Here is a 26,052-nt window from a genome sequence, read left to right as displayed (position 1 = left end):
CGGTAAATGGGAAATGCGTTGAGTAAAGAATAGAAGCTATCTTGTGGATATTTGTGCTGAGAGGAGTGTATTCCTTACAAACACCTTTTCTCAGCACAAAATGATTCACAAATATACATAGATGAGGGATGATGTAAGACAAGAGAAAAAGGCCTTGATTGACTATGTGGCAGTGGATTAAAGATTGAGAAAGGCTGTGCTGGATGCTAGAGTAGTGAGAGGATTCTTTGGAGACTTTGACCATTTTGCAGTTCTTGTGCGGATGAGGATCAGGGAGAAGCGATTGGGGTCAGAACATACGGGAGGGTGAGAGGTGTGCAAGAAATAGAGTGAATTTTAACGATGTGGTACATTGGGGTTGACAAGCTGTGAAATGTCTGGGATAAACCACGGATAGGTCTGTGGGGGGGGGGCACCGTGAGACTCGCCTCCACTTTCATGGTCGCATTTGCTGCTTAGTCCACTCCCTAATATCTAAAACACTGTATCATTGGTGAACAACAACTGATTCACTTTTGAGGTCCTCTCATCCCCAACAGTTTACATACTCACCATTCTGTCTTGGACTCGCACATTTACATCCACCACCACCCCATCCATAAATAATTGAACCACGGTGACATCACACACCCCTGCTGCAAAACAACCGTTACTCAGAGCCATTCACTCTCCTCTCTTCCTACTCGTACATATGCCATACATCCTTGATAAAACCTCTTCAGTGCTTCTAGAAACTTACCTTCCTTATCATATACTCTTAATACATTCCACAAAGCATCTCTATCAACGCTATCATTATCTCCTCCAGATCCATAAATGCTACATACAAAGCCATCTGTTTTTGTAAGTATTTTTCTTACACATTCTTCAATGCAAACACCTGATTCACACATCCTCTACCACTTCTGAAATCACACTGCTTGTCCCCAGTCCAATGCTTTGTACTTGCCTTCATCTCTCAGTCAGTACCCTCCCATACAATTTTACTGGAATCCTCAACAGACTTATGCCTCTGTAGTCTGAACACTTGCCTTTATCCCCTTTGCCTTTATACTTTAGCACTGTACATGCATTCCCCCAATGCTTATGCACCTCACCATGATCTATACATGCAATGAATATCATTATCAACCAATCGACAACACAATCACCCACTTTGTTAATACATTCAGCTGTAATACCATTCATTTGCACCGCCTTAGTACATTTCATCTTACATCAGGCTGTCACCACTTCTCTAATAACCCATTTCTTTCCATTACAAAAGTTATCTTTGACAACATAATGGAGGTAAACATGCACTAATCTTTTTTGAAGTCCCCAAAGACCTACCAAGTGAACTTTTTAAACATGCTAGATACATAATCATCATTAAAGGATATGATGGTTGAATCCAAAGAAGGTAATGTTGTAAATATTTTTTATACATACAACTTAATTAAAACACTACATGATTTACTGAGACTTTATTATTACAATCGAAAGAGTAATACAGGACTTTTAACCTTAGATCAAAATAACTAGACTGCAAACTAAACTTAAATGTAAAAGCAATAAAACAATTTGTAAGCTGCAGATATACCTGATGACAAACGACTAGACAATTTATAAAACAAGTCCCGTAATGATATCTACAATGGCACAAGTTACTCGCTATTCCTTTCCTACATAAGATTATTTCCTTTCCATCAGCCTGCACTAAATTTGGTAGCCACATAGTTTTTGATGTAATATAAGACAAGTCCAAGAGAACATGAAGAGTAATAACATCCAGTCTATAAGCCTCTAAGATACAAGTTTACCTGTAAACCTTCATAACAACTCTTCTCATCCTCTTAGTTTACCTTATAATGTGAAGACATCTGAAAGAAAAAGGGCATCCCTGCATAGGCTCTCAATCCTTCAGACATCATTCACTGTGAACCAGGCTGGAGATTTACAAATACTTCTTCAGTTCATTTTCAATTGTATCCTGTTGAAGAAAAATCAGCAATCAAAATATTATACGGTTCATTTTCAAATGTTCTAATAAGTTTGTAAAAATTAAACTGCCACATGAATTCTAGAATGAATTGTAAATAATCAATAATAAATTTATGAGTAAAATTTAGGCAGGCATTGTACACTAATCAGAAAAGGGTAAGAACTGTAATAGCAAGTTACAATAAAGCAAATACAGTGGATGCTGAAAAAATGTTCCAAGTTGAACACACCTCATAAGGCGTAGATGGGGTTAGGTACAAGAATAGGTTTTATGTATTGCCCTGCCACATATTATATTATGCAAGGCTTTCACCGCCTCTTCTCACTTTGGCAAACCACTTCCCAGGATTCCATCACTTTGCACACCACCCTGACCCCAACACCATACATGTGCCACCCCATGATCAAACACATTCAAGTCCTTGAAAACACTCTCTGCATCTCATTTCATCACTCCCTGTACCACTTTCCAATTTGCCCCATTCATCAAAATTCCCATTTGTTCTCTTGTTTTCTCACACTTTTAACCTCCTTTCAAAACATATTCTCCATGAAGTTTGCCAAAACTCTGTGACCCCAACTTTTATTTGGCTTCCTTTTCAACCTCTGCACCTTTCCCTTGACCTCCTGCTGCTTTCGCTGGTACATCTCCCAAACATTTGCATTCCTCCTGGTAAGTAATACCTAAACTCCTCTAATATCTCTCTCTCACAAGCAGCTGTACTTCATCCTCCTGGTATTTACTATCCTTTGTCACCTTTCCATCTCCTACCTTTTGCATGCCACACACTTCTCTGCCTAAATACCTCCCATTCCTCACTCACTCCCTTAGTTTCATTTACTTTCACCTTTAGCCATAATACAATCTCTCATTTTCTTTTTCAAGCTGACTTACTTTCACCACACTTTTTTCACTCACTTCATATCCTTTCTTTGGAAAACCTCTGCTAATCAGGGGAAAAAAAACTTATTCAGGGTTCTGAAAGCCATCTTTGTTTTGATATATCCCTGGTGCCTTATTTCCCTCAGAAGGCATTTAAGGCAAAAGTGTATTTGTTACTCTATGTAGTTGCATCTTTCTAGCATGTTCCATGCCCATACCCCTCAGACCTTGGTGGATCCTCTACCAAATATCTTCCCAAACTCTCAGAGCCTACCCAAGATATATGTGTATGCACAAGTCTTCCTCTCACATTTGCTATTATCTTGCTTTATTTTCCAGCCACAAGAGGATCCTGCTGCAGTGAGAAAGCTGGCCACTTTCTGTGTACATTTATGCACAATGCACTAAATGTCACTGGTAAGTAATCTGTTTCTTCTTTATGGCATTGTTGGCTTAAAGGGTCTTAGGATATTTTGAAAAGGTAATTGAAGTGATAAGTAATAATGTCCAGGAGAGTGTGACTCGTTTGTCATTGGGAAAGGGGAGGCATGGCTTCTGATAGGTGTATGTTTGTTGGGTTGGAGTTTACAGCTGAGCTGGGAGGTTGGATGTTTAGCAACTGTTTGGTTATTTCAATGCACATGTGTTGTGTCAGTTATATTCATTGGGGATGGGGGACTGTGAGTAGAGGTTGCTGAAGTGTGAGGCTAGGGTAAACTTTTTATTTCTAATTGAAGGTGGGTGGTTAGTTAGTGGTTTTGGTTGTGAGGGGTATAGAGCTGTTGCTTAGAACTGAGTGCTGAGCGTGTTTGAGGTGGGACTGTCGTGGAAGGGTCTCTGATTCATTGTGAAGGTGTAGTGTTAGCAGTTGTTAAACACAAGTGACTGCTCTGAGTGCACTATTTGTTTCTGGTTTGCAACTTTGTTATATTTGTTTTTTGGATGGTAGAAGACCAGACAGGTAAGGCAAAATTTAAAGTGGAGCAGATGAAGTTTAATAATGATGTTAAGGTATTTTTTCTTGTTCAAAACTGGTGGCATGTGGTGTTCTATGCGTATTTGGTTTGTGTGATGCTTCGGTGTTGATGTTTCTGGAGTGGTAAGTGAAGTGTTTTCTGATATCTGGGAGTGGACACGGAAGGAAATGGAACCACGAAAGCATATGTGAGTCATATGGTAAGTGAGGGGGTGAAAAATGAATGGAAAAAGACTGTTATGTGGAAGAGCAAAAATGGTTATGTTTGAAGGTATAGTGGTCCTTATTATTAGAATTATATGGATGAGAGACATGGGCTATAGATAAGAATGTGCAGAACAGGTTGCATGTGTTAGAAATCATATGACTAAGGACAGTATGGAAAACGAGGTAGTTTTATCAAGTAACAGAAGGGTAGGAGAGATGAGTGGTAATCTAAAGTGTGTGATTGAAAGAGCAGAAGAGAGTGTGCTGAAATGGTTTGAACATATGGAGAGAATGAGTGAGGAAAATTTGATATATGTCAGAGGTGGAGGAAATAAGGAGAACAGGGAGGCCAAAGTGGAGATGAAAGGATGGAATTAAAAAAGATTTTGAGCAGTTGGGGGCCTGAAAATGCAGGAAGGTGAAAGACATGCATGGAAATGAGTGAATTTGAACGATGTAGTATATTTGGGTCAACATGTAGTCAATGGCCTGGACAAGGGCATGCGAAGCATCCGGGGTAAACATAGAAAGGTCTGGGGAGTCTAGTTGTGGACAGAGTTTCAGGACATTACACATGAAAGTTAGAAAATGGATGTGAGCAGATGTGGCCTTTCTTTGTCTGTTAATGGCACTGGCTCACTAATGAAGGAAACAGTAATCCAGTATGATGAAAAAGAATCCCTTTAAAAATGCCAAGTTGATAGTAAACTTAATTTTGAGTAGCTTCAGTCAATAAGTTAATGGTCTCCCAAAATCTGAAATTATCCATTACCCTTATGAGATTATTTCTGACCTCTACCATTTTGACCATATCTACTTAATCTTTCTTGGCTGAGTATAGCTGTGAATTTACAGCTGAGCAATTTTCATTCATTCTTTTCACAAACTGAATGTTTTTTTGAGGTAACTGAATTACTTGTTTACCATTCATCTAACCCACATAATCATTGTCTTGCTGTTAATATTGGCTGAGGGTCCTGTGAAACAATAAGAGAGAAAATGTTGATGGTACAAAATCAGGCTTTAGGAACAAGATGGCTAACAACTAAGGTATAGTCAAACTTGAGAGGAATGCGATTTGTAGTATAAATTTATTAAGACAAGAGACTTTGATGAAGTAACAGAAAGTTTACATAGCATAACAAAGAAATGAATTAGAGCCATGTAAAAATGCAACAATAAAAGCAGCAAAATTGAATTTACAAACATGAGAATTACTTACAATTGGATCAGTTTGAGGAGAATAGCGAGCTACTGGGTTTCCCTCCCTGTCAATCAAGAATTTGGTGAAGTTCCATTTGATAAAGTTGCCAAGGGTTCCTCCTTGTTTAGACTTGAGGAAATTCCACAAAGGATGAGCATCATTTCCATTTACTTTAATTTTGGCAAACATGTCAAACTTTACTCCAAATTCCTCAGCAAACCTCTTTATTTCCTCTTCTGTGCCTGGTTCCTAAAAAAGGTTTAGAAAAGTCTATCTATAACATTTCATCACTATTCAGAAAAAAATACAAGTTTCACATTAAATGCAAAGGATGACAAGAAACTGTGACTCATGCTTGCGTCAACACGCAACATAATAAGGAACAGGAAGGGTGGAAGTATAGTTATCTTGGGGGACTAAGCATTGTACTATAAGAGGCACTGGAGATGGCAAAAGTTATAAGTACATGATGTGATTTGTTACTTAATAAGCTGTATATCCAATTCCGAATGTATACAGTAATTGCTATGTTTCACATTTTATGTGCAAAGACACCATGGTCACAATGAACAAATTGTTTTGCAGAGTCTGTGTAAATCATACCTGCACATTGTTTTTATTTCAAGGGCTTCAATAATCTTATCATAGTGGTGACCACTGAAAGAGGCAAAATTTGTCTGGCCAGAAACCATGTGCATTACACAGATTGCTCATTTCCCAAAATTCATATATTTTGTCTCGTAGAAGTCTCCTCTCTCAAAGGAGATAATAATGTATGATTTTTTTGCTGTCACCTGATGATTTTTTGGGAATGGTTTCTTTCCACCTCTGTGGAGTTGGGAAATGAGAGTCACTTAAAGACTCCTGGAAATGAAGACAGAATGTCAACTTTTTATGTACATGATATTTAGAGCTCATGTCAGAGGTGTTTTGTATTTATTTGTGATGAGTGAGTTCCATGCACATGGGCCAGGGGAAAATGCATGGGCATGATGTCAACGACCCTGTGAAAATCCTGTGCTCTGTATAACATTGCAGATTATTGTTGATGAAAAACTCAACTGGATCTATAATCTTTTGAGAGGTGTGTTCAGTTTTAGCACAGGTGCTTTAATTTTTGAATAATCACATCAATATTGCAGTCATCGGTCAAGATGAACTTGTAACTACCCAAGTCCAAGCTCCCTCCGTGTTTTTTATTTTTATTTTTTTTTTTTTGCCTCCTTTCATAATTTGTAAAATCTTTTGCCTTGAATTCAATTTAATGTACCTAAGAAAATAATGTTATCATTAATCACAATTGGATAATAACACTGTTTTCAGCTTGGCTTTTAGACACATGAACGTTTCAATCTCTCCAGCAATTATTTTCCAAAAAACAGAGAAAAAATAGTCAACCAAAAATATATCCAACTGAACAGAAAACACAGACTCTTATAATGATGTAAAGAAGAGGGTCTTCTTGTGCCAAATTTTTGTTTCACCGAGATTATTGAAAAATGGCAGAGAAATTAAGGTTTGAAAATAAGAAAAGTTACTTTGAGAAACGGGTAAATAAGAGTATTTCTTTTATTTTTTGTTACCTGATATGGCAAAGGCAACTGAAACCCTGATTGTGGCCATCTTATAAACATTGTATATAAAGTGCAAATGACTGGAAGATGTCTAAAAGACAGTGGCAGGAGGTCAAGCTTAGACTATCAGATATGAATATATAATGCTCTGAAATGTGTCCTCACATGGCAGTAAGAAAAAGGACCTTGGAGTTGTGATGTAAAACAATCTGAAGTGCAGTGAAGAGCATAGATCAGGAAGAAAGTATATACATCAAGGAAGTTGACCACAAGAAAATATTGGATACAATCCTGACTCTTTTCAATGTGTTGGGAAGGTAACATCTTGCATATGCATTTCAGTTCTATTCACTGAATATTAATGAAAATAGATGAAATACAGAAAAAAGTAGAGCTAAAAAACTAATCTCAGCTCTTCAGAAATGAAGAGAGGCAAAGGTTTGATTTTTCCACCTTGGGAAGCACAGACGGCAGAGCCTTGAAGTCTTCAAAATTCTTGATTAAGTCGACAATACAAATCATGAACATGTTCCGAAAGTCCAATGAAATGCTATTACTAGAACAAGTAGACTGAAAAATGAAAGATAAAAAATGAAATACTAATGTATGAAAAGTACCTTTGTAAAGAGAATGAAAACTGGAATAAGTTACCATATAATAATGTGTAAAGACCATGAACACTTAAAAAAGAAATCTGTATTGGTTATTCTGGATATGGAAACTTTCCATTTAAATTATTGCCTAATAATAAAATTTTTCTTTCAAGGTACTCTATTTTCTTTGAACAAGAATAAATAAAACAAGAAATGAATTCACAAGCGATTATCTCACCTGGCCTCCAAATTGATTGCAGGGGAAGGCAAGGATACGCAGACCTTTTGGTTCATACATTTCGTGAAGCTTCACCAGTTGGGTGTAGTTCACGTTTGTTTTGCCTCACTTGCTGGCCACATTCACAACAATGCAGACATATCCCCTGGAAGAAAAGTACAGCGTATACAAAATATTTATTTACATAGGCAAGAAATAGAGTGAATTGGAAAGATGTGGTATACCGGGGTTGACGTGATGTGAATGTTTTGAACCAATGCATGTGAAATGTCTGGGTGTGTGGGGCCTGCCTGGATGTGGCTAAGAAGGTGTGGTTTGGGTGCATTACACATGACAGCTAGAGAATGAGTGTGGATGAATGCGGACTTTTTTTTATTCTCGTGGTGCTACCTTGCTCAAGCAGGGGGTAGTGATGTTGTAATGCATAAGTTGGGGTAGTGCTATGAATGGATGAAGGCAAGCAAGTATGAATATGTACATCTGTATATAGGTATATGACTGGGTATGCATTTGTATATGTATGTATGTATGTATATGTTGACATGTATATGTGCATATGTTGCCATTTAGAAATGGTAGTGAGTGGTGGGATGAAGAAGTAGGATTGTTAGTGAGAGAAGAGAGAGGCGTTTGGACAATTTTTGCAGGGAAGTAGTGCGAATGACTGAGAGATGTATAAAAGAAAGAGGCAGGAGGTCAAGAGAAAAGTGCAAGAGGTGAAAAAGAGGGCAAATGAGAGTTGGGGTGAGAGAGTATCATTAAATTTTGGGGAGAATAAAAAGATGTTTTGGAAGGAGGTAAATAAAGTGCGTAAGAGGTACGTACATGTGCGTGTGAGGGATTTTATATATATATACATGCGTAAGTGGGTGGGCTGGACCATTCTTTCGAGTGTTTCCTTGCGCTAACGCGGGACATAGGATGAACAGCTGGATTGACTGCCGTAACTAGGATTGGAACCTATGCGCTCAATCCTTGGCAGCCCATGAATGCATCAGGCTTAGGAAAGCTAACTGCTACACCTCTCATGATGAGGTGCAGAAGCACTAATAATAACCCATCTCTCACTGTCCACTTTCAGTTTTACTAAGACAAATGTAGAATATACTTCCTTACACTCTGTTACACAGCCAGAACACCCAGGTTTTTTCATCAAACATACTACCTATCACTCCTCTCTTCTCATCTTGGTTACATCCACATACTTTCAGACACTCTGACGTGAGCCTTTGAGGAGGATGAGCACTCCCCTTCTTTTAAAAATCGAAATAAAAGATGGGGGTTCAGCCCCACACTCCCAACCCCTTTAGTCACCTTCTTTGACATACAAGGAATAAGGAGGTAGAAATCTTTCTCCTCTACCCCAGGAAAACCAAACTAGATATAGAAGGGTGGAGTGAAAGAGATTTTGAGGGATCAGGACCTGAGCATGAAGGAGGGTGAAAGACATGCATGGGACAGAGAGATATGTTGTCACATGTTGTCAAAGAAGTGAACCAGGGTATGTGAAGCATTCAGGGTAAACCAGAGAAAGGTCTGTGGAGCCTGGTTATGGATAGGGAGCTTCAGTGCATTACACATGACTGATTGGGAATGGATGTGAGAAGATGTGGCCTTTCTTAGTCTTTTCCTGGCACTACCATACTAATGTAAGAAATGGGGATCAAGTATGAAAAAAGATGTATGGATGAAGAGCTGGGTTGGCTGTGTGTAGACCATTCTCTGTAGGATTCAAATCCAGGTGGGCTTCTGCATGAGTAAAGTCTGTGAAGGTAACCAGTGCAAGATAGAAGTTCATTATTCTTGTTTAAACTCTTTCACAATATTCAGAAGATGCTCACTTTTGTTTCCTTCTATCTATGTGCATCTCCAATACTTGTCAAGTGAACACCGAGAGTAATCAGATTATTCAAAGATGAGTATCCCTTAGCCGAATTTGGAATATTTGCACATACATAATGAGATATGTGTAAAACAGGATGTGTTGAAATATATGGGTTAGAGGTGAGACATACCTCAACTTTTTGACGGAGATACTGATTCTAGCATTCGGTGGGAATGTGCTCCCCAGCAACTGATGGTCGTGAGAACGCCTTGGCGTGTCACTCTCTGATTGGATCGCTTGTCCTGCTGCCTCTACCTGTTCACAGGTATGTCCACTGGCTTACATGACCATCAGATTAAGACAGACCTTGTGTTAACATTCTTAATCCCTTCCTATGGGTAAGCTTTCATACTATGAGTAAATGGTTTGTCACTTGCCTTGGAGTTGACATTTTTGTGATGGTGTGAAAGCTTGTCTAGAGGAAGGGATTAAGCAAAATGTGAACACATTTGTCATGGTGGATAATGAGATATCTTGGGGATGGGTCCCAAGTGTAAACACAAAATCCATTTATGTCTCATATACAGCTTGAAGGTAATGTATATGATGTTTTTAATAATTTTGCACCTGAAACAAAGTTTGTATAACACTGAACCAGGAGAAAGATAGGGTGTCACAACCTTAGCTGCCAATGTGGACAATTTGTGGTTGTTTGGCATCACTTTCATTCCTGAGTCTGAATTTATATGCTTGTGATGAGCAATAATTTTCTTACACTTATTCAAACAGAGCAGAGAATAAGCAAAGACAGTGAGTAATGGATATAGGTCTGGCGGTGGTGATGGTTTGTAACAGACTGGCGGCAACAGAGCCTCAGAGTCCATCATTGGAAAGTGAGGTCAGATGTGGAAATTTGCACTTGTTACATCATGTTGCCACTTAAAAAATTTAGGATTTATGGGCATTTCAGATTTATGATTTTTGGATTAGGGATGCTCAACCTGTACTATGGTACCATATCTTTGGAAATGTATCATGTAGGAGACAACTCACCTGTACTTTTCCATCGAAACTTCATTGCCGTCTATATCACGTGCGCTGAAGTCATAAAATGAGGGACCAGCCGCCTAGAGGGGTAAAAAACATAATATTCAGTTCCATATACACATATATGTATATTTAGGAAGAGAGGAAAGTGATTGGTTCCTGGTGAATGTTGGTTTGCAGCAGGGGTGCGTGATGTCTCCATGGTTGTTTAATTTGTTTATGGATCAGGTTGTGAGAGAGGTGAATGCAAAAGTTTTAGAGAGATGGGCAAGTATGCAGTCTGTTGTGGATGAGAAGGCTTCGGAAGTGAGTCAGTAGTTGTTAGCTGATGATACAGTGCTGGTGGCTGATTCGGGTGAGAAACTGCAGAAGCTAGTGACTGAGTTTGGTAAAGTGTGTGAAAGAAGAAAGCTGAGAGTAAATGTGAAGAAGAGCAAGGTTATTAGGTACAGTAGGGTTGAGAGACAAGTCAGTTGGAAGGTAAGTTTGAATGGAGAAAAACTGGAGGAAGTGGTGCTTTAGATATCTGGGAGTGGATTTAACAGCGGATGGAACCATGGAAGCGGAAGCGAGTCACAGGGTGGGGGAGGGGGCAAAGGTTCTGGAAGCGTTGAAGAATGTGTGGAAGGCGAAAACATTATCTCGGAAAGCCAAAATGGGTACATTTGAAGGAATAGTGGTTCCAGCAATGTTATATGGTTTTGAGGCATGGGCTATAGATAGGGTTGTGTGGATGTGTTGGAAATGAGATGTTTGAGGACAATATGCGGTGTGAGGTTGTTTGATCGAGTAAGTAATGAAAGGGTAAGAGAGATGTATGGTAATAAAAAGAGTGTGGTTGAGAGAGCAGAAGAGGGTGTGTTGAAATAGTTTGCTCACATGGAGAGAATGAGTGAGGAAAGATTGACAAAGAGGATACATGTGTCAGAGGTGGAGGAAACGAGAAGTGGGAAAGGAAATTGGAGGTGGAAGGATGGAGTGAAAAAGATTTTAAGCGATCGGGGCCTGAACATGCAGGAGGGTGAAAAGCATGCAAGGAATAGAGTGAATTGGAACGATGTGGTATACCGGGGTCAATGGATTGAACCAGAGCATGTGAAGTCTCTGGGGTAAACCATGGAAAGTTTTGTGGGGCTTAGATGTGGAAAGGGAGCTCTGGTTTTGGTGCATTACACATGACAGCTAGAGACTGAGTGTGAACGAATGTATGTATGTATTTATATTTATGTGTATGTAATTGTATGAGTGTATACGAGTGGATGGGTCTTTCTTCGTGTGTTTCCTGGTGCTACGTTGGTGACATGGGAAATGGTGATCAAGTAAGTGAAAAAAGTACTAATAATTAAGAATATTTCACTATTGGCTCTTCTTTTTCCTATGTTTCATTTGATGTTTTCTTTCCTTTTCTGTAATGTGTTTAATTTTGTTAGAAGGTTTATAATTGTTTGTCACCTCTTGCAAAGAGGTCATCTTTCTCGTTCTACCCAAGACCTTGTATGCTTCTAGAAGGTACACGACTGTTGTATATTTGAAGTACGGAAGTGGTTATGTCACTTAATTAATACCCATCTGTTTTGGTGTCAGTAGGGTTTCATATTCTGTCACAGACATCTCATTTATTACGTCCTACCATTTTATTGGGTTACTATAAAACAAATTACTGAATACATCTCCACTGTTAGGTGTGCTCTGTCCAGGTGGTTTAGCATCCAACTTGTTTTTAGTTCAATTAGGTTATGATTACATAATTAAAGTACAGGGTGGTTGAGATAATGATGTCACATATTAGGTCTACATTATTTGTAAAGACTAAGTCCAGAAATTATATTCATTCTGTCTGGCTTTGTTATTTGTTGACAGAGAAAAATTTTCATGCAGTCTGTATAATTATCAGTTTTTGAAGTGTATGTTTGAGGTGCTTTGAGAGTCAGCAGCTTCATCCACTATGTTAGTTCACATTTCCATTCAATTGGTGGTTCGTTGAAGTGTCATAAGATAAGTACATTTTGGACTGGGTTTCCGGGGAGGTCATGATATGATTCCGTTCCTTGAGGCTTTGCATCTGGTGGTCAATACAATAATGCAATGAGCAGATTTGAGTTTCCAACCTTGACAACAAGTACTTATGCCAGTCATTTAAGAAGTTCAATTGTTGTAGAGTACCTGTTTTATGCAGTCCAACTCCTCCACATGATGTTCACATTTGTGAAGGGGGATGCAGACCTCACTATTCCTGTGGTGTTTTGTGTGTGTTTCAGTGAAGGCCACAAATACTGCATTTAAATCTTTTAGCAAGCCTCTGATAAATGGAATTTGATTTCTTTTGTGATTTTAGTCCCTTGATGTTAGCATATATAAAGGTTGTTACATGAGTTGTCTCTGTGTTGGTTTTGGAAATGATACAGTGTTTTTTGCTGTGCTTGGCAGAGTGTTTTCAGTTCCTTCACCATTCTGAAGAGGGAGACCATTTGTCATTTCACGATCAGGCAGTATTTTCCTGCCCCTGTTTGATTCTATGTGTGAAACTAAAAAAGGATTTGTATTATGATGGGTACGTCCCTGATATGTGGTAGTCCTCACAGTATTCCTTCAAGCAGCATCTAATCTTGATTGATATTTCGCAAAATTCAGAATGGAAAAATCTGCATACTTTCCTCACATCAGTATTTACCTTTCTAAGCCAGTTCACAAAATTTTTACAGAGTTTAAATTAATAATTTCCCTGGGAAGATATGATAGCCTTACCATAAATTCAATTTCCCTTTGCATATTATGTATATAGTTGGTGCACCCTTGGAATTGTTGTTCTTTCACTGTGTCATACCTCGCACTCTCCTTATCTGCGGTCAGACCCGAGAGATTTTTCTGGAATTAACTCTCTTCCTCCCCTCACTTTACATACCCAACTCAGTGTGTCTGTTTCCTTTTGTACCAATGTGTGTGCTAAAGGTATGCTGGGCTCCACTTTCTCCTTGAATGTTTGACTTGTCCCAGTTTTCAAGAACCATTCAAAATATTCTCCTTGTTAAGCTCACTGGCACTGTGTGGTGTATAATTTCTTTGTTTTCCTTAATGTCTTCAATATCACTTACTATTCATTAGCTTCAACAACAATTAATGTAATGAAAGAAGACCAACCCGACCAGAGCCAAAATTTAGGTATACACTTTGAATATCACGAGTTATTTAAAATTTGCGCAAAGTACATTCTCAAAACATCCAAGCGTAGACTCCAGAGGAAAGCAAAATAAATAAAATTTATCATATAATGAGTATACTGAGTGGAATTTGAACAAATGTAAAAGAATGACCCTATCTATATGTCGATATACTAACATGAAAATCAATCCTGGACAAGGAGTACATTTACAACAGGCAAAGATTAGGACGTGATCATGTCAAAAATCATACTAGAAAAGATGTGAAATACATCTACAGACTGACTGGGGTAAAAATCTCAAAAGTCATTACCCTATACAAATAAAAAAGATCCTACTCTGGACATTCACCTATCAAAAGAAATGCTTACTCATGATTACATATGCATACTTAACGTCATTAGAAATGCTCACTCACCATGACAGGAGGTCTTGAACGACTTGCCAGACACGCACTCCCACCCACCGCAAATAAGGTCTGAGCTGGAAATGAAAGATACATGTAAATATCAAGATGAAAGTGCACATGGCACCCAAATGATAATGCAAAAGAGAAAAATTGATAGAAAATTGTGAACACTGCTGAGAATTAAATAAAAACAAAATTCATACAAGATTGCCACTTCCCTTGTGAGTGAGGTAGCACTAGGAGCAGATGAAGCAATGGCCTCATTAGCTTCCATCTACTCTGTAGTTGTCATGTAGAATGCACCATAACCCAAGCCACCTCCCCATAATCAGGCTTCAAATATCCTGCTTCAGTCCAATATAGCATATCATTCCTGTAAACAACATCACACCAGTTGCTCTACGCTTTACATACTTTGCACCCTTCTGCATGTTTAGGCCCCAAGGCATCAAAGTATCTTTCACGCCACCCTTCCATCTCCCCCTTCTCCTTGTTCCTTCCACTTCTGACCTATGTACTTTCCTCACTTGTCTTTTCCATGTGTCCAAACCATTTCAGCACAGACCCTTCAGTTTTCTCATACTCATTCTCATACATACTTCTCTTAGTACCACACCAACATATATATGAATATGTCTATGTATACTGAGTTCCTACCCCAAGAGTCCACTCTGTCCTATTTATAAGGCTCTGGCAGCAATGAAGAAGAAGCTGGCCACATGCACAGGCTGGGACCACAGGTCATAAAGTATTTTGATGGTGTGTGTGTGTGTGTGTCAATGTACAGAAAGGGCAGGGCAATGAAGTCATAAATGCTTATTATCTTATCTACGGTAAGTGCATCATGGGCATGAAGACTCTTGGGGTATGTTGAAAGTGTATATAGAGTGGTAGTAATGGGTGATGTCCTGAGTGCAGGTGGGAGAGTGACTTAGGGAGCATCATTTCTGATGGGTGTATGTATGTTGGAGTAGAAATTAAGATTGAAATGGAAGATGTGTTGTTTTGTGCTTGTGTTATTTCATTGGGTATATGTTTTGTTATTAATGGATTTGTTGTCATTATTGTTGTTGTTGAGGGGGTGTCTATTATGAGAAGTTATTAAAGCATGAGACAGGAATAAGTTATTCATTTCTGTTTGTGGTTAGTTATGTAGGAGGAGTCTAGTGCTGTTGTAGAGAAGTGGATGCGAGCATGTTGAGGTGGGTAAGTAATGGGAGGATCTTAGTTTCACTATGAAGATTTGTGTTTGCTAGGTAACTTGAGCAATACTTTGTTTGGTTTGCATCATTGTTATACATACATTTGCTTTTTGAGAGGGTGGAGGTAAAAGTATAATATAAGGGCAAATGGTTGAATTGTTGTTACTAAGTTCTTATGTGAATTTGTTTTGTTTCCAAATCTGGGCATTTATTGTAAGTGTTGCCTTTGTGGTGATGTTTTAGATGTGGAGAGTGAATGTGTTGAATATGGTGTACATGATATCTATAATGATTTGAGTTTTGTTCATTTGGAGTGACTGAAGAGTGTGAGGTGGACTCGTGTCTGTCTGGAATGAAAAGAGTGACTGAAGACTTGTATGGAGATGCAACCATTCAGTTCTGGGTAGCCATTGTTTTAAATATATAATGAAGCAGGACATGTTTGATGTTTCTACTGTGTTGTTAGGGGATTGTGATTTTGTCTGCATACAAAAGGATCTTTTTGTTGAAGTTTATGTAAGGTAAATACAAGTCATGCAGGAAGAGACTAAAGTGATTTGGAAAATGAAAAATGAACTGCTCTCCTTTGGGAACTCACAATATAAAATTTTGCTTCTTTAAAGGTGAAAGCATTGTGAGTGACTCTGGGATGGTGGGCAGCTATGAAGCTGGCTGACCACATTTTGTCATCATGGAAGATGTCAGTAAGTATTACTTGTGTGAGGATATGTATGAGGAATGTGTCAAATACTTTGTAGATGTCTATTTCTAGTAGTACTTTGTGGGTGTGAGAGTGTGGCTCTCTAAATCTGTGTAGGATATGTTTTGTGCCCTCAGTGAGTATATGTGTGGTGGTCGAGTGTTTAAGTCTGAAGCCATGCTGTGTATGTATGGTTAATCACTTGTTTAGTAAATGGCGTCTTAGCCTTGTCTCTTAGTTGTATATCAAGTGACTGTTATATTTATTTCTTATATCTTGCCTTCATGTATTTGTGACACTACCCTGCCCAACAGGGAGCAGCATTGCTACCCCCCCCCCCTGCTTAAGTGAGGCAATGCTAGGAAAACAGAAAAAAAAAAAAAGGCCACATTTGTTCACACTCAGTCTGTAGCTTTCATGTGTAATGCACCAAAACCATAGCTCCACAGAGCTTCTCATGGTTTACCCCAAAAGTTTCACACGTCTTGGTTCAGTCCATTGACTGCACATCAACGCCAGTATATCACATCGTTCCAATTCATTCTATTCCTTGCACGCTTCTCACACTCGTGTATGTTCAGGCCCCAATTGTTCAAAATTTTTGTATCTGCCTCCTTCCACCTCCAATCTGGTCTCCTGCTTCTCCTCGTTCCCTGCATGTCTGAGACATATATCCTCTTTGTTACTCTTTCCTCACCCATTCTGTACATATGTTCAACACACCCGTCTTTTGCTCTGTGTCAACCACCTTTTTTTTTATTTCTAGACATCATCTCTCTTAGCCTTTTATTACTTAGTGGATCAAACAACCTTACATCACATAGTGTCCTCCAAATTTTCATTTCCAGCACCTTGATCCTCCTCTGTAGAACCTTATCTATAGCCCATGCCTCACAACTATATGAAATTGTTGGAAGTACTGTTCCATCAAACATACCAATATTTGTTCTCCAAGATGACATTCTCTTCTTCCACACATTCTTCATCTCTCACAGAACCTGTGCCTCCTCCCCCTCTGTGATTCACTTCTGCTTCCATAGTTGCATTGGCTGGTAAGTCCACTCCCAGATATCTAAGATGCTTCACTTCCTCCATTTAAACTTACATTCCAGTTAACATATCTCCTTGGTTCAGTGGGTTCCTACCAACTGAAACTAGAAACTCCCTTGCCATATAGCTTAAATAAGTAATCACATACACATAATAATTTGGGAGCCTTACCTAGCAACCAGCGGATTTCATGCATGCTGCTTCTCCAATGAGGAGTCTGGTTTGTAACAGCATCATTTTATATCACAATGATTTTATAAGCTGTGATGAGTTACCAACTTCAGAAAATCACAGGAATTTTGCACATTACCAAACATGTGTGTTACCCTTTAAAATGTAATGTGAAAATTTAAATGATTAATAAACTGCAGTCCTATAATGATAAGACTGTGTATTAGAGAAACAGGAGCTGTGTGTGATTACTGCAGTTATGTTACATATGATGATCAGCAACCAGAGGAGGGATATGGATGTTGCCTGAAGTTGGTATCAATTTCATCCAAAAACAATATCATTTTCTGTAACACAATTCATGATTATATCCAGTTATTCCAAGTTTTTCCATTAACAAATATAGATATCCTCTTTCACGCTATCTTATATTTTCTGATTTATGGAATATCAGAATTATCTTCCTTAAATGTTTTGTATATATATCCACAAATGTTTTGTCAAATGTTTGCAATACAGTAATTATCATTCACTTAAAAAGGCATTGAAACCTTTGGCAGTTGAAAAAAAATAATGTGTACAGTGTTTTTCATGCATATCTAAATGAAATACTTTATGTATAGCATTTGACAAACATATTCCAATGTTTTGCTTTACAAGTTTCAAAAGCCAATTTTCCCTGCACAGCTATTTCAAACTCTCTGACACCTCATAAACAATAGCACAGCACAGTATATGGTATGAGGTTAATTCAACTAAAGTATTGCACTATTCAATCATTTAGTTCTTACAATGGAATGGTCTGAAAATAATGTACCAACCATTATTAAAGTGACTATTGTTATGGGCACTTATAATCATTAAGATTAGATTTTTGTTCGCTTATGAAGAGTAATGCTATCCAAAGCTTCATTAATTTAGCAATGAATCACTGATAGAGTGCACATTTAGCTCTTACATTTATAATGCTCACAAGACTGAAACTAAATAAATGTAAATCAAATATGTCTCTGAACACAGGTAAGGAAGAACAGAAGACTTAGATTTATAATGCTCACCAGACTGACTGTAAATCAATGTAAAAAAATTTGTCTCTGAACACAAGTAAGGATGAACAGAAGACAACAGACTGGTCACATAACAACACAAAGTTCATCTGATGCTTATCAGTGTAAACAGGCTCTTGAGTTGTGAAGTGCTTTTAATCTAGTATCTTATATAAGTACGTTAGCTTTAGAAATCTTAAATGTGGTTATATTTCATATCTGCATAAAAGCTTTGTAATTTTGTATTTGCAGATAAAACTGTCTATACCGTTATTTTTTCTAATTACGTGGTGGAACATTACAGAGTTGTACTTAAGTGGGGCCCCATTTTGTTGACCACAAATTAGCTTTTTAAACATTTGTATGGTGATCAAACCACCTCACACCACATATTGCCTTCAAACATCTCACTTCCTACACATGCACCTTCCTCTGCACAACCCTATCTATAGCCCATGCCTCACAACCACATAACATTGTTGGAACCACCTACTGGCATTTCTCTCTTACTCTGTTCCAATCCCCTAGCACCCCTACACTAAGACAGTATTTTTTTGTTTCATTTACCACCCCTAAATTAAAACAGTACTTCTTCATATCATTTCTGACAAACTTCTTACCTTACCTCTTTTTCGTGTGACATCTGGTCACCGTCATTGATCTCATCAAGAACAGTTGACTGACAGTATCATCTAACTGACTCAGAAGGTCAAAGGCTGTAATCAGATCAGTCATATCTTTTTTCTCCTACATAGTAGGCAAATCAGTAACTCTCTCCTTTGATGTATCTGTAATTCCAATGACAGTTCCCCTTGGGAACTCCCATCAAGAGGTTGGCCATGGCAAACAAGTCTCCAGTCATGCCTGTACTTATAAGCCTCCCACACATACACTATTCCTTGCATTCTTACCCCATTTCTCTCCCATCATTACTGTTCCATTCTATCTTGCCACATTGAAAGTGGTCTTTCACTCACAGCAACCCCATCTTGTAATCTTTTCACATACCCATACCACCTCAAAGTATTACATGTCACCCTTCTATCACTCAGCAAATCATTTCCTGCCATAATCAATCTCTTATACAACTCACTACTTTCTCCATTCCATTTAGTTCACACTTCTTGCTCGTCTCGTATAAATTATTTCCACAGCTTGAATTTTTGACCTTTGTGAGTCATTCCATGTCCCTGTTTTGGTGCCTAGGTTGTCAGGAGGACTATGGTGTGCCTAATCCTTTGTTCACTTCTATATGACTCCTATAACCTTCATTATTTCAATAAGGTACCCATTAGCTCTTGTACCATATACTGCTCTGTCCCTTATCTCTCTTTCCAAATCAGGAAACTTACCCACGATAGCACCCAAATACTTCCAATCTTTCACGTATTCCAGTCGTACTCCCCCCAAACAATTTAGTACCTTCTCATCATACAGATCAGGTGTCTTAGTGGAAGTACCATCTTTGTGGCCCTTCTTTGGAAACAATTGACCATTGTGTATCTTTTGATGCAATAACCAGACTTGAGATACATAACCCAAGAAAACATATTGTAAGTTATATGTCAACATGTCCAGACAGAAGAAGGCTCCATAGCAAGTCACCCCAGTTAACATTGTTTCATATTGATGCCCTCTCAGTTATAGAAGAGATTCAAACTAAAACCAGAAGTTCCACTTTCATGTTGCAGAAGCCATGAAGCTAAAACTTCTAAGTTTGAATGTGGTGCCAAACAAAGTGGTTTGCAGGGCAATGTAAGCAAAAGCACTCTGCTCCATGCTACCTTAGTCTCCTTAAGCAGCCAGTGCATGAGTGGAATATATTATCTGTTACATTTTTGTCATGATTTATGACTTTATGTCTTAAAACATGATTAAAAGAAAAATGGTCAAAAAGTGATGAGTGCGGCTAGCTATAAAAAACATGGTTAAAACATTCCATGTGGAATGAAATGTTTTGTATTTTTTGAGAAGTTTCAGTGCCAGTGAAAGAACATTGGGAATGGATAGAACCTCTAAGCTTATCTTCCATGACAGAAAGACTAATAATACATGGTCATGCAAACAAGATTAGAGCAAGTACACAATGTGACTACATTATATGCAGCCTCATGGAGCATAGATGAATGTCAGAGCCTTTTCAGTTCTTTAATGAAGCAATGGCTATTTCTATTTCTGTAATCACACACAGTAAAACTGCATTTCCTGAGTACCTAAGGTAATAGTTGATGGCATTCACTGTCATAAAGACATTCATCAGCAGGAGAAAGAAAGTCAGTCCTATAGTCTTAGGATGAATTCTTCAAGATCAGAGCCAATCAGCAAGAGAGACTAGAAGAGTGTATAGGGCCAGCTTCAACCCACAATTTTATGCACTTATGATCCAAACATACTGTCTGCCCTACTGTACCATTCATCTCAATTCTTTATGGAAGATTGACAACCATATGTGGAGTGTGTTCAAGTTATTCCAACAGTTCTTTACATGAAAACAGATACATGTGTGCACAGATACTACATATTAGTGTGTTTTGTATTTGTATCAAAAATACTCTTTTTAAATGGGTTACTAATGGTTTGAAGTAATGTTGCCTAAATTTGTACTTTCCACAAGCATAACCCCAACATTAACTGGGGCCAATCTGAATTAGAATGAGATTCACATATATGTCAAATGACAGTTTACTTTGTACAGGTGAGGAGTTGTGGTGATAGATTAGCTATAGTGTTAAATTAAGTTTTCATTCTAATACAGATTCATGATGTTAATTTATTATGACAATGATAACTGTAGGCTTTCTTTCCTGATCTCATTATACAATTTACACAGGACCATGTCTCACTCTCTTAAAATTTAATACCTTCTTGAACTTGTCTATTTTCTGCAAGAAACTTGGCGATTTCTATGTACACTGTTTGAAACTAATAGCTACTTCACCAAGAACAACTGAGAACAAATCCACTACTAGAGGCACAAGGGAAAGTTAATGTTAAAGGAATATTAGTTCACATGAAAAACTGAAAATGAGTTTTAAAATTACATTGGGTTAGGTTAAGCATTCATCCTACACTATCCAGTTTCAGTTAGAATCTAGAACCAAGTTAATCTGATTAAGCATAATCCAAACGGTAAAATAAGGTTTGGTAATCATCTACTTTAGCTGTGCTACCTTACTGGCAGCTTTTTCAATCTATCCATCTGTATATCTTTGATGGCCATTCTCTCTGGGAACTCACATCAAGGCGATGGCCATGGCAAAAGTGTCTCAACTTATTCCAATCCTTATATACATTCTTCCATGCATTCCTCCCAAATTCTCTCCCCTTTATTACTCTTCCACTCTATTTCACCATGTCACAAGTGGTCCTCCTCCCACAGCATTGCATTTAATTGTATTATTGTACACTCGTAACTCTCCATCTTATATTCTTTCCACTTGCCAAAGTAAGAAATTTTGGCCAGTGTACCACTTGGGAATCATTCCCTTTGCATTCACTGCCATACCAAATCTCTCGTAGACCCCCTTTGCTTTTTGTCAGACCTTGTGCTACAATCAAGTAGCTCATTCCACGTGCAAGTTTTAGCTGCATAGGTCAGGGGTGGGAGGGCTATGCTTTCCCTTAATCCTTTCTTCATGAATATACTTACAAGTCTACCCTTCACTATTCCATTAGGGGACCCAATGACTCTATCTATACTGTTACTCCCTTATCTCTCCTTCCATATCACCAATCACCCAAGATAGCTCCCAAATACTTAAATTCTGTCACCCCTTCCAGGCTTTGTCTCTTAATGATAAGATAGTTTACTACACTTAGTTTTTTTAGTGTATGGGGCTTTGCAAAATGTGCCCAATAAAATCAAAACTGTTTGAAATTTTGTAAAGGATAAATTTAATGGATAGAAAAGAATTCTTTCAGTGAAATTTCACTGAAAATAAGATAAAGTTTAGCAGTAGAAACTGAGGAGGAGTGGTTAAGTACTAAAGTGCAGGTATTGTACCATACTACATAAACTAGTTTCCCAACAGGAGGCTACACCCTGGTCTGCCTTGATGTAACCTAGAGATGTATACTAATTCATAGATGTTGAACAGGAAGCATAAATGCTGGCTACCAATATTCCAATACAGCCATGGTTTGTAAACTTTCGTACTGGACTTGATTGATATTTTCTTTTCCCCAAAACTTGTATGGCTGTTTAACAAGTTTTCATCTTTATTGTAATCAGCTACATATTAATTTGCAGAGAATGACTTGTTTGAAAAATATTAAATATGGCATCAGAAGTATATGCTGAAAATGAGATGGATAATTAAAGCATGTATCACACTTTATACACTGAAGAGAGTCTCCGAAAACCTTATCTGACGTGTGTAGCAGCTATATATTTAAATTTATAGTAACTTAGTGTAAATGTACCTGCTGCATTCATGAAAATGCTCCATCAGTGCAATCTAATTAGATAGTGAATGGTAGGGAGCCAACAACCAGGGAGGTATATTACTAGTACTACTGGCATGGGTATGAGAAGAGTATCAAGTTGCATTTCTCTGACCCAGGTAGGTGTCCTTTTTTTCTGCCTCACCCACATGTGGAGTAGTGCCATTCTGTTCACAAGCGTACAATCTCTCCTTGTGATACATAAGACTTGGAAAGACTTAATTGACATAGCTCATTTTTCACAGTTAGATTATCCTGCATTAAGCACTATGTACTCACCCTGCCTTTTAGAGGAATATCCGGAGCATCAGACAGTGGGTAGAATCATTTACACAGACTTAGGTACAATCAATAGATACAATTAGTAGGTACGAACATTAGGCAGGAGCATTAATGTAAAAGTAGTCTGTGGGAACATTAGATTTGGCCTGTGCCAATGGCCCATTGAGGACGAGGCAATAAAGGCTAATAAGTGGCACTGGCATTTGCTAGTTAAGGAGAATATTGCCATGCACACCTCCCAACTTTTTCATGACACATGCATCTTTGTCATATACTATCAGTGCTTCCCTAAATACATCCCATTCCTCGTATACTCCCCTCACTCTATTTGCCCTCATGTTTTGGCATTCTTCAATCAATATCTCGTGTTACTTTGTTGCACAAGTCTCCTTTACAAGCTCACTTATTGTCACCAGTCTCTTTTCCCTGACATTGTCTCGTCTTGTTTGAAAAACCACTTCAAATCTTCACCTGTGGCTCCACAAGATAGTGATTAGACATCTTACCAGGTGCCCCCTCTGAGGACGTTTGCATCCAAAAGCTTGTCTGTTATATGCTTATCAATTACCATGTAATGTATTTATGCCCTTTTACCGTATATCCTACTCACATACATATACTCGAGTATATATCATGTTTTACACCAGATAAATCCAATCAGGGTTTTATTTTAGCCTACAAATCCACATGCTCTTCATCATTTTGCTTCACAACATTGAATGACCCATGTCGACTAATGATATATCTGTTGAATATCATTGAAGTAAATATGCTCCACAGATATTTTAGTCATTACTACTATATAAAGCATATAAGAAAAATATAGAAATATGGAGCCAAAGTGATAAATCATCCTGTAATCAAGATTTTCATTATTTCAGTCAATATATGATGCATGCAGGACTGATCTTCATATAAATTAGCAGTAAGTGTGTTCAAACAGAAAACAGCGCAATATTTCTATTATAAAACTCAGCTATTATGAAAGGTTAAGTAAATGTTTCCTGTGCTGATGACTTGATACTTGGATTGAGCCAATGTATACAGTAAGTCTATATTTTCCCCGATATTCATAACCCTCCCCATTTTTACCTTAGGCAACATGGGAATCAATATTGTAAATCATGGCTTATATAGTATTCTCTTAAAACTAAGCAACTGCTTAAAATCATTATATGAAACCAATTCACTGCACATTAATAGTTGAAAATCACCATTCGAAGATTATATGATAGTGCATCGAAGACCATTATGATTAATTTCTCCTGCGATACTTTATCCCTAGCTTCCAGTAATCTTATCATACATCTCTAAGGTAGGTTGAAAGAAGGCAGGGTCTAGGGTAGAGATCCCCCTGGTTGGCAAATTGTTAAATAAAATGTTTCAAACGTGTAAGCCTGCAATTTCACTGTACTTCAGATGAAAATTGTGTGTGGGGTTGGCTGAGCTGTGTAAAAGCCTCGTTGGCTTTGATATTAAAATTATTAGTTTTTGCTCATTAATGTTTATAATCACTTAAATCTCCACATTTGCAAACCCTTTTCACTTACGTGTAAAATGAATAAAGTTAGTAATGCTGAAAATTAAGGCAACTAAAAAATGTCGGCATAATAGTTGGAGGCAGCATCTCTAAAAGATGCCAATACATCTAATTACTGTAAGAAAGGTTAGTTAAAGATATATGTCAAAAAGGTACATAATTACATGAAAAATTCACAAGTTATTCACTATAATGAACTAGAATGAATAGCTTGGTGGGGAGGTGAAATAATAACCGATATCTATCTTAGAATGTAAGTCTCTCTCACACACACACACACACATACAAAGTTATTAATTAATATTAGTAGAAGCTTCTAGAGCAGCCCATACCACACTAGTGAATTAGCTGCCTTTGGGGTGACAGACGTTAGTAGTTGGCGATACCTGCGAGGCGGAACATAGCAATATTATCGACTTGACCTTCAGCCTCGGACGCCCTCGCTTGCCACCACACACACACACACAGGAACACACGCTTCTATAAATAACTCATTTATCCACTAAATCAATAATGCCATTTATTATTAACGTCCCTAGTCAGCTTTATTGTGTAGATGGTACAAGATTCTATAGTATGTGGTTGTTATAAGACTCCCCTCCCGATAGATAGTCTTATAAAAGTGTTGTTAATGATGACTCATGTAGTATTGTGTGGCCTCTTTTATCATTATTATAATGGATTTATTTCATGACTACATATTCAATATCCTGCAAGTGTGGAGGGAGGTAGATGATGATGTGTATGCATTAAACACTTGTGCTACAGAACAGATGTGTGTGTGTGAGCAGATGAATCCATTTGTTAATAGTTCCTGACGCTAATGTTGGAAATGGCTAAGAAATTAGTATAATATAAGCACATTCTCGACCTTTATACATTGAAATGGATTGAATAATAGTTTAATGTTCCTGTTGTACAAAGTTCCCCTTATCAAAGTTCCTGAAAGCAATTAGCTCTTCCTGCGCACATGGAAAAAGGTTTTTGTCTCTGGAGAAAATGGAGTTAATTAAATTTTTTGAGTTCTGTGAGGTTGTTAATACTTTGTCTAGAGTATTTTTCTCTGTTATTACTGTCTGTGGAATGTGTTCTGTCCTATGTGAGAGAAGTTAAAAATCCCTAGAAAGAATTGGTCACCTTTGTTGAATCATTTGTGAAAAAACAGTCATCAAATTTAGTAAAAGATGCAAAATCATGCATACCATGCATTCATAAGACAATGTTTTAAAATGTTGAAAGTCGACATTTCCCACACGTGGCATTGTAGGCAAAATGACAGACAAATGTTGAGTGAATAAGTGTTGGGGGGGGGGGTTTCTTCACTGTGGTCACCTTAACCTACAAAATTCATAAGAAAAATAAAATATTAAGGTTATAGACACATCTAAGACGAACACAAAGTGACCAAAAAAATTTTTAAATGTGTTTAAAGACGTAAACTTGGCCTGATACAAGAACATGAAAGACTACCATACCACAAAAAGGTTCAGACGGTGTAGTAGTTGTGGCTGTAAATGTGGT

General features: G+C 37.8%; 1 protein-coding gene and 2 long non-coding RNA genes across 7 annotated transcripts in view; 2 read left to right on the top strand and 1 right to left on the bottom strand.

The window, feature by feature from the left end:
- Positions 1 to 5,265, top strand: part of LOC139764826 (uncharacterized) — a 735,103-nt gene extending 729,838 nt beyond the window's left edge. Inside the window, exon 6 of the long non-coding RNA XR_011716481.1 lies at positions 3,206 to 5,265. This is a non-coding gene — a long non-coding RNA (uncharacterized lncRNA). The remainder of the gene's footprint in view (positions 1 to 3,205) is intronic.
- LOC139764824 (phospholipid hydroperoxide glutathione peroxidase-like) lies at positions 1,452 to 26,052 on the bottom strand. 5 transcript variants are annotated; one of them, XM_071691800.1, is made up of 6 exons: positions 26,007 to 26,052; positions 14,107 to 14,171; positions 10,537 to 10,610; positions 7,659 to 7,803; positions 5,272 to 5,502; positions 1,452 to 1,972 (listed from the first exon to the last, which is right to left on the bottom strand). In XM_071691800.1, exons 2-6 carry the CDS (start codon positions 14,107 to 14,109, stop codon positions 1,937 to 1,939), a joined length of 489 nt encoding a protein of 162 aa, XP_071547901.1. In that variant the 5' UTR covers positions 14,110 to 14,171; positions 26,007 to 26,052; the 3' UTR covers positions 1,452 to 1,936. The 5 variants fall into 5 exon arrangements, with proteins under 5 accessions (XP_071547901.1, XP_071547898.1, XP_071547899.1 ...); XM_071691797.1 differs by lacking the exon at positions 26,007 to 26,052 and adding an exon at positions 24,918 to 25,005; XM_071691798.1 differs by lacking the exon at positions 26,007 to 26,052 and adding an exon at positions 24,864 to 25,000.
- Positions 14,178 to 26,052, top strand: part of LOC139764825 (uncharacterized) — a 41,872-nt gene continuing 29,997 nt past the window's right edge. The window contains exon 1 of the long non-coding RNA XR_011716479.1: positions 14,178 to 16,003. This is a non-coding gene — a long non-coding RNA (uncharacterized lncRNA). The remainder of the gene's footprint in view (positions 16,004 to 26,052) is intronic.

This window comes from Panulirus ornatus, chromosome 51 (genome assembly GCF_036320965.1).
Source record: "Panulirus ornatus isolate Po-2019 chromosome 51, ASM3632096v1, whole genome shotgun sequence".
NCBI lineage: Eukaryota > Metazoa > Arthropoda > Malacostraca > Decapoda > Palinuridae > Panulirus > Panulirus ornatus.
The sequence above is the reverse complement of the archived record's forward strand: the minus strand, read 5'-3'. Positions and strand labels throughout refer to the sequence as shown.